This window comes from Stylophora pistillata, chromosome 1, assembly GCF_964205215.1.
Source record: "Stylophora pistillata chromosome 1, jaStyPist1.2, whole genome shotgun sequence".
Classification (NCBI taxonomy): domain Eukaryota; kingdom Metazoa; phylum Cnidaria; class Anthozoa; order Scleractinia; family Pocilloporidae; genus Stylophora; species Stylophora pistillata.
In genome coordinates, this window is record NC_142519.1 from 3,785,558 (window position 1) to 3,801,437 (window position 15,880).

At 38.5% G+C, this 15,880-nt stretch overlaps 1 protein-coding gene across 2 annotated transcripts in view; it reads left to right on the forward strand.

The window, feature by feature from the left end:
• Positions 1-10,509: 10,509 nt before the first annotated feature.
• The window catches only part of LOC111320389 (fibroblast growth factor receptor 2), a 55,139-nt gene continuing 49,768 nt past the window's right edge, over positions 10,510-15,880 (forward strand). Inside the window, exons 1-3 of one of the 2 annotated variants that reach the window (XM_088731536.1) lie at positions 10,518-10,653; positions 11,517-11,592; positions 15,255-15,415. In XM_088731536.1, the coding sequence (XP_088587662.1) occupies positions 11,588-11,592; positions 15,255-15,415 (166 nt within the window). In that variant the 5' untranslated portion in view covers positions 10,518-10,653; positions 11,517-11,587. Of the gene's footprint in view, positions 10,654-11,516; positions 11,593-15,254; positions 15,416-15,880 lie in introns of both variants that reach the window. The other variant, XM_088731539.1, reaches the window with a different exon arrangement.

Below are 15,880 nucleotides of genomic sequence, written 5' to 3' on the forward strand. Positions count from 1 at the left end.
GTAACTTCTCATTTTTTTTTTTTAATTTTTGTTGAATTTTGATCAAATACACCATAAGTTAAATTTGATGAAACTGAACCCATCAACGTTTTCCTTTGGTGTCCAAATGTGATGAATTTCGATCTTTTATCTTGTTAACTCAACCTTTCTTTCAATAAACCATCGCTGAATGCTACTAAAGCGCTTAATCGAGTCTTAAATGTCTTGGAAAGGCTAGGAACCACAATTTCGGGCCAACATTTAACGGTATAGGTTGATGGTTACCGAAATACTCAAAGAACTCTTGGTTTCAAAAGCTGTTAGTCAAGCCTTAACGACGGTTCTAGTGACTGGCGACAATGCTATCACAAAGAACCCCAGAAACCTATGGAAAGGTGGTATTTGAAAGCAATGTTAAGACCAATTAAAAGCTCTACCAAGATATGGAATCGAACCCTTTTAAGTTAGCGGCGCACACCCACACAAGAATGTATCGTTAATGCCAAATACCAACGAAAAGAATTACTAAACTTGAAAGGTGAACACAACAGCCATTTCGTTTTGGGCCTTTTCTACAGCCTGGCAGCTGCCATGCAGTGATTGGCTGAAACTCAACCCGTCTTGGCTGTCATCTTTAAACTGGACAACATCCGGTGAAATCCTCACCAGTTACAGCTGAATTGCTCATTTCACTTCTTCAACAAAACATCTCAAACGTCCGTGACGTCTGCCGACTGCCTGCATAGTAACCAAGTTCTCTCCACCCGTGGCTCTATTCTGTCTTTCTCCTGGTGTCTTACTGAATTAGCTTTGATAATTTTTGCTTTCTTCTCGTCGAGATCACATCCCTGTTTTCGTTTCCTTACTCGGCAAAAGAAGAAAAGCCGTAAAAATCTTGAACAAAAGCTCATCTGTCAAACCGGTAGTCTAAATCCCACAGGGATCAACGAACGCTTTTCATTCCACTAATTTATTCTTGTTTTTCTCGTTGCCATGTTCCCACCAATAACGTAGCTCCATTCTCTGCCTTTGAAAACACACACAAGCCACAATTCTTCTATTTACTCCGTCGAAGGGCTAACGCTCGAAACGTCAGCTTTTGTAATCGTTACGGTGGCCAATTTACCACTTCAACTTTGTTGATATATCCAAGTTATTTCGTTACCCCCACCGACGCAGCCCCAAACAGTTTCTTTCGAAACTATCAGCCTTTATTCAAAAGAAGAAAATGTTGACTATGATTGACAGCAAAAAGCAGGCCTTTAAAGGAATCATGATTGTCAAATTGAGCTCTGAAACTGAAGAAATATAACATGGGGGAGACTAAACAAGGTGCGCTTCATGTGGAAAAGTTGGTCACTTTGTCAAGAACTCAGTTAATAATTCGTGTACGGTTGAGCCGCAAATCACCACCGAGGCTTCAAAGCGTGTAAACCAGCGCGCGTTTTTCACAATTAAAAAATAATGTGGAAACACTGTGTGAAAGGAATGAAATTTTCCTTTTTGTTACATTGAGACTAATTTACATCCGGAATAGGTGTAGAAATCGTGTAGGGGAGTCCTTGTTTACAATATTTGCCTCATTAGCATAAGCAATACAGTTTCTGATGGAGCTAAAAATAAATCAGTTCTGAATATCGACAGGTCAAAGTACGATTAATTCGGCCAATGAATACGAGCCTGATGCATTGAACACTTTTTGTGCAACACGGGTTTAAAAGCTCAAAATTTTACATAGAATGTATGAGCTCATTAGCGCTTTTGCCACCCAGAAATTTTGCAGTTTTTGATGGACTATTTCTCCTTGAATATTACACCCAAAGAGCTAAAAATTTCACCGTGTTCTGAGGTTTTCTAGCTCTTTAGCTGCCTGAAGTAGCAATTAGATTGCCATGGCGGTCAAGCGTTTTTCAAATAGTTCCCGGAAACAACAACAAACATATGAAACATATGTGTGAACTGCGGTTATGAGACGTATATGAGAACGATCCTTCGCAGTAAAGCACTATTTGAGCAATAGTGAAAATCAGACCTGAAAAAAATTTCAGGCCTGTACGGGATTCGAACCACTGACCTCTGCGATACTAGTGCAGCGCTCTACCAATTGAGCTAACAAGCCAACTGGGAGCAGGCCATCAAATTAATTCGACATAAACCCGTAGATGATAAATCAAACAACAACAAACATATGAAACATATGTGTGAACTGCGGTTATGAGACGTATATGAGAACGATCCTTCGCAGTAAAGCACTATTTGAGCAATAGTGAAAATCAGACCTGAAAAAAAAAAAAAAATTTCAGGCCTGTACGGGCTTGTTGTTTGATTTATCATCTACGGGTTTATGTCGAATTAATTTGATGGCCTGCTCCCAGTTGGCTTGTTAGCTCAATTGGTAGAGCGCTGCACTAGTATCGCAGAGGTCAGTGGTTCGAATCCCGTACAGGCCTGAAATTTTTTTCAGGTCTGATTTTCACTATTGCTCAAATAGTGCTTTACTGCGAAGGATCGTTCTCATATACGTCTCATAACCGCAGTTCACACATATGTTTCATATGTTTGTTGTTGTTTGATTTATCATCTACGGGTTTATGTCGAATTAATTTGATGGCCTGCTCCCAGTTGGCTTGTTAGCTCAATTGGTAGAGCGCTGCACTAGTATCGCAGAGGTCAGTGGTTCGAATCCCGTACAGGCCTGAAATTTTTTTCAGGTCTGATTTTCACTATTGCTCAAATAGTGCTTTACTGCGAAGGATCGTTCTCATATACGTAAGTTCCCGGAAAGTTATAAAGTTTCCCAGTATTATTAGTGTGATACTTGTAATATCGCATTGGAGATGTCTTTTAATCACACCAAGTCATGATCTTGCACCATCTGCAACGCTAGGAACCCTGGCTGACTGGACGGATATCAACTCTTCGACAAGCATTTGCAAATTGGCCATCCGCCATCTTGGTTCATTATCGTGTCGCCGACGTTGCATTAATACCTGTACACAATTTGGTCGCAAGGGCTTTTCTAGACCTGTAGCGTTTTACTCCAATTCGAATGCAATTTTTCGGCCGGAGCTGTTAATCATTTGCGGTGATGTCGATGTAAATCCAGGACCTGTGAGTAAACGAAAGCAAGCAAGGTCTACTGCTCCAACGTGTCCCGTCTTTGCGAAAGCAGTTGCAAAAAGTCATAAACGCTCTATCTGTTGGATATGTCACGATATGATGCATATTAAATGTTCAAACTCCATGGCTAACTTTCGAACTTTCCCTGCTTCATCGCCCATTTCGTGGACTTGTAATCGATGTGCTTTCGCATCATTACCATTTCTCAACGACAGCTCACAAGACTCTCATTTTGGCGTTCTTGAAGGAGAAGATGGGGACTCAAGTTTGCGTTCTTCTTTATCACCCACTCCAGTCGAATGGTATAAAGAAAATATTAAAGGCTATTACAAGAAAAATCTCTCGATTGGCCATCTTAACACAAACAGTATCATCGGAAAAATAGATGAGATTTTGGATCTACTAAACGAATGCCGTTTTGACATTCTCTTTATCTTTGAAACGAAGATTGACAAGTCTGTTTCTACAAAGTTATTATCCAACTCACATTACCGTGTCATCAGGAATGACAGAAAAAAGGGTGCCGGTGGTCTATTAGTTTATATTCACAATTCTTTAACTGCGAGAAGACAACTCAAGCTTGAACCAGTTGGTGTAGAATCTATTTGCCTCAATGTAAAGGGGAATACAAATACATGGTTTTTCGTATGTGCCTGTTATCGTTCTCCAAGTAAGTGTAAAGTCACTGACTTTATCTCTGCCTGTTCTACTGCTGCAGAAAACCTGCTAAAAATCAGGAATGAAATTGCATTTGTTGGAGATTTCAATATCGATATGATGGCCTATGTTGATGGGAATTTGCATAATACGAATAATCCTTTGGCTGATTTCTGCGATCGCTATTGTCTCTCAAATACAATAACTGAACCAACAAGGGTTACTAACACAAGTGAAACCCTAATTGATGTGATCCTAGTTAATCGACCTGAGCGATGGACAAAGAGTGGCACGTTGAAACTTGGAATAAGTGATCACGATCTTGTATACATTGTGAGAAAACCACGCCTACCGAAATCGAAAGTGCAAACGATTGAGTCCAGAAGTATGAAGAAATTTGATGAAGCCTCTTTCTGTTGTGATTTATCTACTGCTCCATGGGACAGTGCCTTTGTTTATAATGATATTAACGATGTCTGGAATCACTGGTCAAAGCTCTACAAAGACATAATAGACAAACATGCGCCTATTGTGAAAAAAAGGGTTCACGCAAACCAACTTCCGTGGATCAATGTCGAAATAAAAAGAGCAATTCAACTGAGAAACAAACTATACCGCAAATACCGCCTTAGTCGGAATGACGAAACTTGGGAAAGTTATAGAGTACAAAGGAACTTAGTTACCAAACTTAAGCGAACATCTATTAAACGGTTCTTGTTGGACTCTTCAGCTAACGCAACAACTCCTGGAGATTTTTGGAAGCGGGTAAAGCCTCTTCTACCGTCTTCTGGACAAGATAACAGCGATGGCACATGCATAATGGTTAGAGGTGCAGTTGTTAGTGATCCATCAAATCTTTTCAATAAACACTTCTCTTCACCTGTTCTTGATCGAACTGTTTTGACTAAGTCTGTTGAAGATTTCGAACATCATCCAAGTGTGACTTCAATCTCGTCGCGCAATTTCAATCTTGGATTTTCATTTCAACCTGTCAGTACGGAATACATTGGTAAATTGCTTACTGGCCTGAAAACAAACAAGTCTTGTGGACCTGACAATATCACTCCCATGATTCTTAAACTATCTGCGTCAACAATCAAAGGGCCTTTAACTAAGCTCCTTAATTACAGCCTTGCTAACTCAACGTGGCCACAGGAATGGAAATTAAGTAATGTTACTCCAGCCTATAAAAGGGATGATAGCTCTCTTGTGGAAAACTACAGACCAATCAGTATCTTGTCGTCCATTCCCAAGATTCTTGAGAAAGTTATGTATGATCAGCTCTATGATGCTTTCAAGACCCACTTCTCTCTCAATATGTCTGGATTCTTAAGTGGGCACTCATGTTGCACTGCTCTTCTAAAAATGGTGGACGACTGGAGACTAGCCCTGGATTCTAAGAAAGTCACTGGAACTATTGCCATTGACTTTTCCAAAGCTTTTGATTCTGTGTGTCACAGTTTACTCCTAGCCAAGCTGCGTGCTTATGGTCTGAATGATGACGCCCTCAGATTCGTCCAGTCATACTTAACCGAGCGACAGCAAAGAGTTAAATTTAATTGCAAATTCTCTGATTGGCTTCCCGTTCAATGTGGTGTGCCTCAAGGTAGTCTTCTCGGTCCCTTTTTTTTAATATATATATATGAATGACTTAAACTTTGCTGGCCAGATCGCTTCCTTGCGTCTATATGCCGATGATACGACAACTTATCGATCTCATCACGATATCACTTTCTTGGAAATTTCCCTGAACCATGATATTGACATCCTCCTGTCTTGGCTTTCTCGTAACTGATCTTATGGTCAACAACATAAAGTCCCAAGCTATGATGATCGGAGATATTGCTTACGACCCTCAATTTATCATTGGTGACTCTAGAGTCGAGTTATCTAACTCACTCAAAATCCTTGGGGTCACAATTGACAACAAGTTAACATTTGCTGATCACATTCAGAGTGTCATAAAAAAGGTCTATGCCAAGATTGGTGCCCTTAGGAGACTCAGAAAACTTAGACCTGTAGATGTCTCCCTATCACTCTATAAGGCGTACATACTTCCTCACCTGGAGTATTGTAGTCCGCTATTGCTTGGAATAAATAAAACACTGAGCTCTAAACTTGAGTCAGTCAATAAGTACGCACTCAAAACTTTGCTTAATCTTGGCAATAATGTTGATTACAATACAATCTTAGCTAAAAGCAACATGAAAACTCTAGAACATAGGCGATTTTATATTTCCTTGGTTTTACTTTTTAAATGTATGAAATGGAGCGGTCCGGAATATATTAAAAACTTTTTTAAATTGCGGAAATCTAGATATAGTTTAAGGAATAAAGGTGTAAATCTAGTGCAACCAGGGTATAATAATAGATCGTATCATAATTCCTTTACATATAAAGCTAGTCACCTTTGGAACAGTTTACCTAGAGAAATTAAAACAGCATCTACGCTTAGCGATTTTTGTAGTAAACTTAATAATTTCGATTTTAGCACTCTAGGACCAATCTGTAAATGTAATACATGTAGTTGACTTTTATTGTACGTACACATACATTGTCATTCTTATTCATATTCATCTACTGCAATATCTTTCACCGAGCATAATGTTTAGACTCTTTTAACTATCAATATTAATCACCGACAATTTTACAATTATCACTCGTACTCTAAACTTATATATTTTTACCTATAAAGTTTTAAGTACTTCTAATAATATACCTTTAATTATAGATAATTTATAGTCTACCGTTTTAATACATGAGCCTCTGGCTCGGGCAATTGGGCAACCATGCCTCACGTTAGACAATAAACTTTGATTGATTGATTGATTGATTGATTGAAGTCAATTTGTATCTAACATGCTTCCTTCTTTGCTCAAAGCCGTATGCAAATAAGCAAAGATGTAAACAATGACGTCAGCATGAATCCGCCTATAAAGAGAAAGCAGATACACCTCTAGTTGCGTCGAGCTCACTAAGGAAAAACTAAGAACCATTTGAACTTAACGGAAAGTGACCCTTTCGACCAGTTTCAATTTTTGGGAGGTGACTGTTCTAAGGCAACGGTCTGAAGTGAGCCTAGAAGACCACGTCTTTTACCTGGTTTGATGGGGTTGCTCAGTTCTGCATTCACTGGAAGACCAACTACATCTGATTCTGTAGTCATAACTGGTTCTTCAGCAGCTTTTGTTGGCCACGTCATTCTTCTTGTGGAGGATTCGCTGGTGCTCGTTGTTCTTGTTGATAAAGTGATTTCCTCAGTAAGCGCTTTCGTTGTAGTCGAATTAGTGGGTTGAAAAGTAGAAGTGAAGCTGGTAGTCGTAGATGGGATGGTATACTGTAAAGTTGTAGTAGGTAAAGTTGCTGGAGCTTTCGTAGCGGTTGTTGTGGGCTTTCGGTTGCACCGGGAATCTTAAGAAGGAAACAAATAAAATAAAACCAATTAGTAACGTGTTGCTGGTGCGATGGACACTAACAAAATTGGTAAACTACCGGTAAAAGCAAGTTCTAGAGATGTGGACTAATGTATTCATATCAAACTGTTTCCCCACTGCGATGGACATTTGTTTTTGTCGGTTCCAGCCTGGCGCGGCCGCTAACCCAGATGCCCTCCTGAGCAAATTTTCAAAATGGCGGACAAGCCTAAGAGAGAGATAAGAGAACCAAAGCGATTCTGCAACGAATACTCAGCATACACCCCTGTTAAAAAGGTCATTTCACAGAGAAAAGATACAAAATTGTATGATATTGAAGTCACGGAGGTTGACAAACCCAACCAGAGACTGAAAATTCACTACATTGGCTACAGTACACGCTTCGATGAGTGGAGACCCTTCGGGGTTCTGTCCTCGTGTACCAGTTCACAAGAGCCTATACAAAAGACCAAACGATACATAATAGCTAACCGATAACTCCTAAACAAAGAAAGAACAATGGTAATTCCCTTGTGAACCGGTACACCAGGACAGAACCCCCTTCGGGGATGGTGAAGCATCTGAATATTTTCCTTAGAAATTGTATAGATTAGTAGGCTGCAACAAAAATTTATTGGACGACGTTTAGGGTAAAAAAAGCAATCTAACCTGAAAAAAATGTACTTATTCCGACTCTTTCGGAAAATAACTTTACAAATCTTACTTGTTTATCTCGTAAGTAAACGATGGTGAAGCGCTTTCCGATTCTTCTCCCACTGCTTTCACGCTTATAAAACAGGAAACGAGCAAAAGGAGGAAGGTGTGGCTGTTTTGACTAGCCATTTGACGAGGTTCAATCTGCTCCTTGTTCGACAATTTACATATCAAAACAAAGGAAATTTGCTCCTCTCTTTGATTTTGGCAGTACATTGTCAATTTGCGCTGGCGTAAGAGAGAAATCGCCCAAGACTCCTAGCTCGGTCTTGTTTTGACCACGAACGCCTTCTTAATTTTGACGGACCCGCTCGGGAAAAGGTGAAAATGACGAGGGAAAAACTTTACTTTGTAGTACGAAAATACACAAAATGGAAAGCCATAGTATTATAGTCCAATATTTCGGTGGTACATTGTTAACTTTTTATACAGAGAGTCGGCAAGATGATATAACATCCAAAAATCGCACTCGATTTGAGTGGGCCGATGAAGTGGGCGTGGTCACGAAATTCAGTAAACGACTATTTGTACCCCGTGAGTTTGATATGAATCCTGCCATACGTATTACTTACTACAGGTTTTTACCTCTGCTGCTTGTTCAAAAAAATATCCGTAGTTTCATTTTGTTGTGTTTACAATTTCATCCAACTCCGATTGTCTATTGAGCCTTGCATGCTATCTGAAGTCGCTGAAATGTGAACAACAATAACATTGAATATGCTTTCAAGGATGATTGGAAGTTAAATAAAAACAAAAAAAGCATTTGAGAAGTTCCTGAAGATAATCGGTTCTTCTAAGATATTAAGAGTTTTCCGGTGCCGGAAGTTTAATTCTGCAAAGAAAAATTAAATCTTGCTCGTTGTTAAGACCACGTGTGAGAAGCTACAGTCCAAAAAACATGTGACCAAACTCTAACTCGTGTATATGTACCGAAACGTAACGCAACAAAAAAAACAAGAACAAAGGAAAAACGTTAGGGACTAGGTTTAACTAAACACCATGTTTATGGAAGCCTTGCGGGGAGCTTTATGACCATGCCATAAATGCCTGGTGACCATGCCTCCTAGAGTCACGTGAGATTATCGAATGAAAATTTACTTTTTAATTATTGAATGAAAATATTTTACCGAATGAAAATATTCCATTGAATGAACACATGTTTTATGATTATTTTTAATCGAATAAAACTATTTTTACCGATTGAAAATATTACACTGAATGGAAACATGTTTTATCGAATGCAATCTTTTTTTTTATCGAATGAGAATATTTTTTCTTTATCGAATGAAAATATATCTTATCAAATGCAAATATACATTTTATCGCATAAAAATGTTTCAACGAGAAAAAATATATTTTTATCGAATGCAAATATATTTTTGTTGAATGAAAATAATTCTTATTGAATTTTCCTACATTCCGGCAACCATACTCTGTTTTGGTTTGTCAAATCTTAACCTTAATCAGCTGTCATGTGACTCGCTCTAGCGCCGCCGCTGACAAGTAACGAGGTGTGGTGAGACTGGAGCAAAGGTAGTCGGGATAACTTGTCTGGGTCCAACTTGTAAATCTGTAAAGGATCGAAGCGAAAGATATCCAGTCATTTCGCCACCATAACAAATTTGCCACCCCAAAATTAGCTACTACACAATGTCATATCGCCTCTGGTAGCGATCTGACTCAAACGTCATGAGTAGTCTCTCGTGTGAAACTCACATCAAATAAAAGCAAAGATGCAGTAGTATATTACGGAAAGGGGAAGGGACTCAGAAGTTGTGTGTAGCGTCTCAACTATGGAATTTGAAACGAAATAAAACATGTTTAAATTAAATCACGAAGATTATGATCAGTTCGCAAGGAGCGGAGCCAGAGGGATATTGCCGAGTGATTTTCTTCAAGTGATTTTCACCAAGTGATTTTCGCGGATAGTAATGAAATCGTACGGAACTTACATCAAATAAGGCCACATAAAATAGCCAAGCGTGCGTGCTAATTAGCGGTGAAGTAATCCTCAACCATCTGCACTCATATTGCATTAATGCAGATGATCACATAACAATTGAGTAATGGTTTTCTTGGCTGTAATGGCCGCTCACGAAAATATCCTAACATCGGTTAAAACCTGTTTTTCTATCAAATTCTGTGTTTTCTCTTGGCTTTAAGGAATGCGTGACAGGTATCGACTTTAAACCAAAAAAAGCTCAATCTCGTAAATTCTAGAGGACTCGTCTATCACAAAGGCGACAGAGAAAGGAGTGTGAGTGGGCTATGAATTCGATAACAAGTAAAAAAGGATTGTTTTTTTTTTAATCTTAGATATTGAATAAGATATTGAGAGAAACACAGCTGGCTTTCTTGTTTACGATCATCCTACGCGTAGAGAGCTTTCCCCCGCAGAAATCGTTCCTCGGCGCACACGCGCATCTTCCCGTCTCTTTTCTATGTCCACCAGACACTAATTTACAAATAGGACGATAGTAGCATTTTACAGTTTGATGAGAAATAGGCATTGCGAAAATAATCTTTGATCTTGTTAAACTGTTGCCTTACCAGGAGCTCTCCAACTGTCATTTTCCTCCTACAACATCTGCATGCTGATTCATTTTCTATCAATAAAAAATGTGGTTCCGTATCACGGTTTATTTTTGACTCAGTAAAGTGCGCATGATTGATATTTTCTTTCGGACCTCGTTTTGTATGACAACCACTGGTTAATTCCACTACCTTTAAATGAATGGTACGCTAACAAGTCTTACCGTTAAATCTTAAGGTAAGTTTATGCATTTTTTACAAAATTTCGTTTTCAAAAGACGATTTCTTTTGCACCTTTTTCAGCCAAATGAGGTAACATTTAAATAAATAAAGGAAAACAAAAAATAAGAACAAAGTTTATTTCGATCATGGTTTTGTGAACAGCGAAGGCAATAAAGTTAATTTTTCAAAAGGATTTGGGGGAACAATTTATTAAACAAAATCGTTTGATGCAGTACCTTACAGTGCTAGGATTTGATATTGATATGTGATGCGTAATTGTGCAATTGTTTTGAGACAACTGGTGAGATCGTCTCTTGTATGACTTTTTGTGACAAGTGTTAGTGGCCATGTTTTTACTTGAACATTAAGATGTAAATTCAGAAGGTTCGAATTTTGGCTGTTTATTCGTAATCATTTCTTTAATCTATAATAAACAGAGTCTAAAATGGGGCTAAAATTTGAGGCAATCCATGGATTTGTATACCTTTATTGCGAGCTAATGTAAAATAGTTGGATGAAATGAACTCATGATGCAAAACGTGTTAATTCAAATTTAAGGTTCCCAAATTACTCCATTCGTAAACTGGAAGATCGATCTTATTACCAGTTATGTCAAGCGAAGTCCGTCAGGAGTGTGAATTTGAGCACGAACTTAAATATGATGCACCTATTCTGTTCTTCCGGCCTCTGGCTCAACATTAGTGTACATTTGATCGCTTTCATTGGGATGAATTTTAGTCCAGTGACTAATAATTAACCCTAAAAGTTAAGATAGGACCTTTTTCACAATAATTTATCTCGAGGAGGAATAATACATATTTTAACGACAGATCTTATTTTAGTAATGCAAATACTGACTGAAGTCTGACATGTTGTCAGACCGAATTCGAAATGTCATTTTTAGTTGCCGTCATTCACATACCAAAAAAGAAAAGAGATCAGAGGGGTAAATGAGGTAAGCCAGTGGCCTATTTCCAAGAAACAAATTGGCTTTTCTTTCTATCGATAAAATATTTGGAAAATATAGAACAATGACTGTTTAGTCTCGCGGGAAGAACGCATATGGTGGATAAAAACTGGTGACGTCAACATTTCGCTTTTAGAATAACAAACTCATAAACCCTCGAAGTTAACCGCCGTCGTTTTAATCTCAATTTATTGACAGTGGAATCTTCGAGTTTCAATGACTGGCGGGTATTCTTAATTTAACAAACATTCATACGTTTTGTCTCGCATTTATAAACGATAAGGGCTAGATCTTGTTTAGTAAAGCTCTTTGAACGAGTTCAATATTCATTCCCCTCCAAATTAATGAATATAGATGCAGTGAATCTTCCTCGAACTCCTTCTATAATGCATAAATTTCGTGAAGGTGTCAATGAAAGCGGAAGACATTTAAACTATATATGATCGTCACTTTTGTCTCTCGGTGAATTTTAAACTAAAAATGGTTAGAGAGAGGTTTCAAGTGAATGTTATCGCGATATAATTAATTATACGTTAATTTGAAATTTTGAAGCTTGCCAAAAATATCTAACCAGTAACGACTTTTGAGCTTGGCATTTATTTCTGGTTCGAGAGTCATTGCGGATAAAACTGCTCAGTCCCTAAAGGTGAATGACGCCTTGACAACCGCAGCGTAAGAGAGAAGTCGAAACTCAGACGGAGCAACTGGAATCACCCATTCGCATAATCTTGATTCTATCGATTCCTATTTGGACCTCATATCTGGCGCTTTCATTCATTGAATGTTTCGATAAAAGCCGAAAAAAGAAGAAAAATTTTGTATAAATACCGTATTTATTCGAGTAATCAGAAATCCCGAATATATTCCGCCCTGATATAGCTGCATTTTAAAGATGAAATATTTACAAATGCTACATCATGATGTGGCGTTTATCTATTTGAATTATAGTCTCAAAAAGGTAAAAATGTTTAAGATCATCACATTCGAAGCTCAAAGGTATATGATCAAAACCGCCTTCCGGTTAGCTCAATGGATAGCGCTGGACTGTTGTGCGGGAGGTCGAGGATTCAAGCCACGGCCGGACCAACACTCAAGGTCTTAAAATAATCGAGAAGAATTTGCTACCTTTCTATAACATCAAGTAACGGTTAGATATTCTAAGTCTTCTCGAATAGGGACGAATAAATAGAGGTCCCGTCTCCTACAGGGTTAGGGGTAGGAGACGTTAATTTCCCACGCACGAGATTACTGTGTGATGGATGTCCTTCCCTAGGGTGGGATGGGTGCGATTTAATGGGTGGACTACTCGCATGGATCGCATATGCTCCGTTCTAGTCCTGCCCTACCGCGGTAATGCAGTGAAATATGGTAAGAAACACGAGAACAATATACGGTTCTTCAGCTTATTCAAGCTTTGGAAATTTGCCTTTCTGGATAACGATGTTTTTCTTTTTGAAGTTAGTATACTTCCGTGCTCTTTCATTATGCTTCCCTCTAACATTCTCCCAATGCACAGTTTAATTTCTTTGTGAAAGCGGAGTGCTTAACTGCTTAGCTAAGGAGTCTCTCTTCCTCTCTCGAGTTCCTTGTGTTAACAATTTATTTTCGGAGTTTGCGTTCAGGAAGTTTTTCACCAAGGTTGAAAGTTACCCACGTTCCACACGGCTTTTTTTTTTTTTTTGTCTTCCAATTGCTTGTTTATCAACTATACTCCGATCGCGTTTACATCATTTTCCTTTGCCTCATCGCGCGTGTCATGCTAAACTGACTTGTACGTATGATGTCCTGGGACGACGCTATTAAAATTTACTTTGAAATACATTTTACCATACCATTTTTTGCAAGAAATAAATTTGATTTTAGATAAACGCCGATAGCCAAATTCGGAGTCTGAGCTGAAATTTGTAATAAAACGCTGCTTAGGAACAATGCGACCATACATAATAAAACTAAAACGTAGACAATGTCTAAACCCTACCAAAATTTGCATTTCCTATAGATAGATAGATAGATAGTTAATTGACTAAAAACATAGCAGCCATAGGCTGAATCACGTCTAGCTTACAATCACTAATATACGTTAATATGTATGGATGATGCACGATCCTCGCAGTAGATAGCGCTATTTAAGCAATAGCGAAAATCAGACCTGAAAAAAATCAGACCTGAAAAAAATCAGGCCTGAACGGGATTCGAACCACTGACTTCTGCGATACTAGTGCAGCCGCTCTACCAATTGAGCTAACAAGCCAACTAGGAGCAGGCCGTTAAGTTGATTCGTAATAAACCCGTGAAAGTGATAAATCAGATACAATGAAATATATGAAGTTCATATATTTTGAACTGCGGTATTAGATACGGATGATGCACGATCCTCGCAGTAGATAGCGCTATTTAAACAATAGCGAAAATCAGACCTGAAAAAAATCAGGCCTGTACGGGATTCGAACCACTGACCACTGAATAAGAAAACTATAAGAAAAAACTATTCCAACCACGAACCACTGAATAAGAAAACTATAAGGACCCTATAAAATGATATATAATTAAAAATATGAGTGCAATCAATCAAATGTCTAGATATAAGATATGATTACCAAGGAACGTTCAGTTGTACACTACTTTATCGTCAAATGAATCATTATCGACCTCTCAACATCGACTATTGGTTGCATCTCGACGACAATCGAATGCATTAAGTTTCAATTTCATCTTCCAAAAAGGGAGTTCGTATACAGGGGACCACTTTCAGGGTCAGTTTAGCGGCTGGACATCTCTCCGTTAGCAGATCCATTTTTGCCAGTAAAGTGAGATTTTATTTCTATGAGCCGAAAGTAACGCAACCAAAATGCCTCTTCCTTCAGATGTAGTCCTTCTGAGGCGGATAAAATCAAAGAAAAATATGACCGAAGTCGTTTATTATAAGCATCTGCTAAATATAAGCGATAGGGATCTTAAGCAGTCAGGACGGCGACACCAAGAAGTCGATTAAAAAATGAATTTCGACTTTTAATTAGAATTTCGAAAATGGCTGCGTGTGTTTACCATCTCTTACGGCGCCAGGCCTGAACTTCTGCATAACGTATATTAGAAGCGTTAAGTTCCAAATGTAAATTACAATAATTTGCCGTCGCGGTTTCCGTTCGCAGACGAAACAAATTTTGGTGATTTCACGTTATTGTTTTCAAAAGGACGGTTAAGAAATCTACAAAGTTTTAAAACGCACGTGCTGAGCTGTTGTTCTGTCCACTTGATGTTTTGTTTTGCCACGTCCTCGTTGCCGTCGCTGTCGTGGTTTGCCTAAGGTCCCTTTTTTATCTGAATCGAGATGCGGCCGACAGTGATGTCACTGTAAAATGTTGTGAAGGATTTACATTCCTTGACGTAAGGACTAGTAGAGATTCAGATGTGCAAATGTTAAACAAAAAATTTTGATTATTTCTTATTAAAACTAGTGGGTTGGGCGTTATTTTTTATTAATTATAAGGGTACATCGTGTCCGTTGGCAGGCTACTTAGCTTATTCAAGCTTACGACTCCGAGAAAGTGGTTTTACTCTGTCATGAAGAGTCCACTCGCCCGATACAAAGTATACAGTACTACGTTCTTCTAAGAAAGGAACTTATTTTAAATAAACAATCCCATCTACAGGTCATTCCAAACATCCACGCAACAAATTTGTCAACGTAGCATGATGGTGGGTTACTTTTGGCTTCGAGGAGCTTTAACATGTTTTGTGCTATTGACTGTTACCGGCGCTTTATGGAATCTTCCATTTGTCAGAGGTGAAACGTGCAATCCCAGTATAAAAAGTAAGTAGTTAAACGTCCTTGTCAAAGAGCAAGTAGACGCGAATGCTTTTCTTGTATGTATAAGCATGAATATGTATATGTACAGGAAGTGTAAAATGGCTACCATACAAATAGCTTTAAGAAAGAGGCTGAAGAGGATGCAGGTATCTTCTTCAAAATGTTTCGCATGTGTAGAGAAGAGAGGAAGAGGATAAAGACTCAAATGATTCAGCGTTTGTACGGCTTCAATCGTCTGACGATCGCAGCGCAAGCTGCGTGAAACTCAGAGTAACGGTGAAACGATTTTCCTGTCTTTAATTTATAACCGCTAAATAAATATATAACAAGTTAAAAGGCCTCGAGCCAACAGTGATGCTGCGTCAGAAGGATCCAAAGGGATTCACAGTCCAAACCTCGATAAATAATAGGAAAAATATTGTAGTACACGAGGACGGACAACCTCGAGCTAAGAAAGACATGTACTCA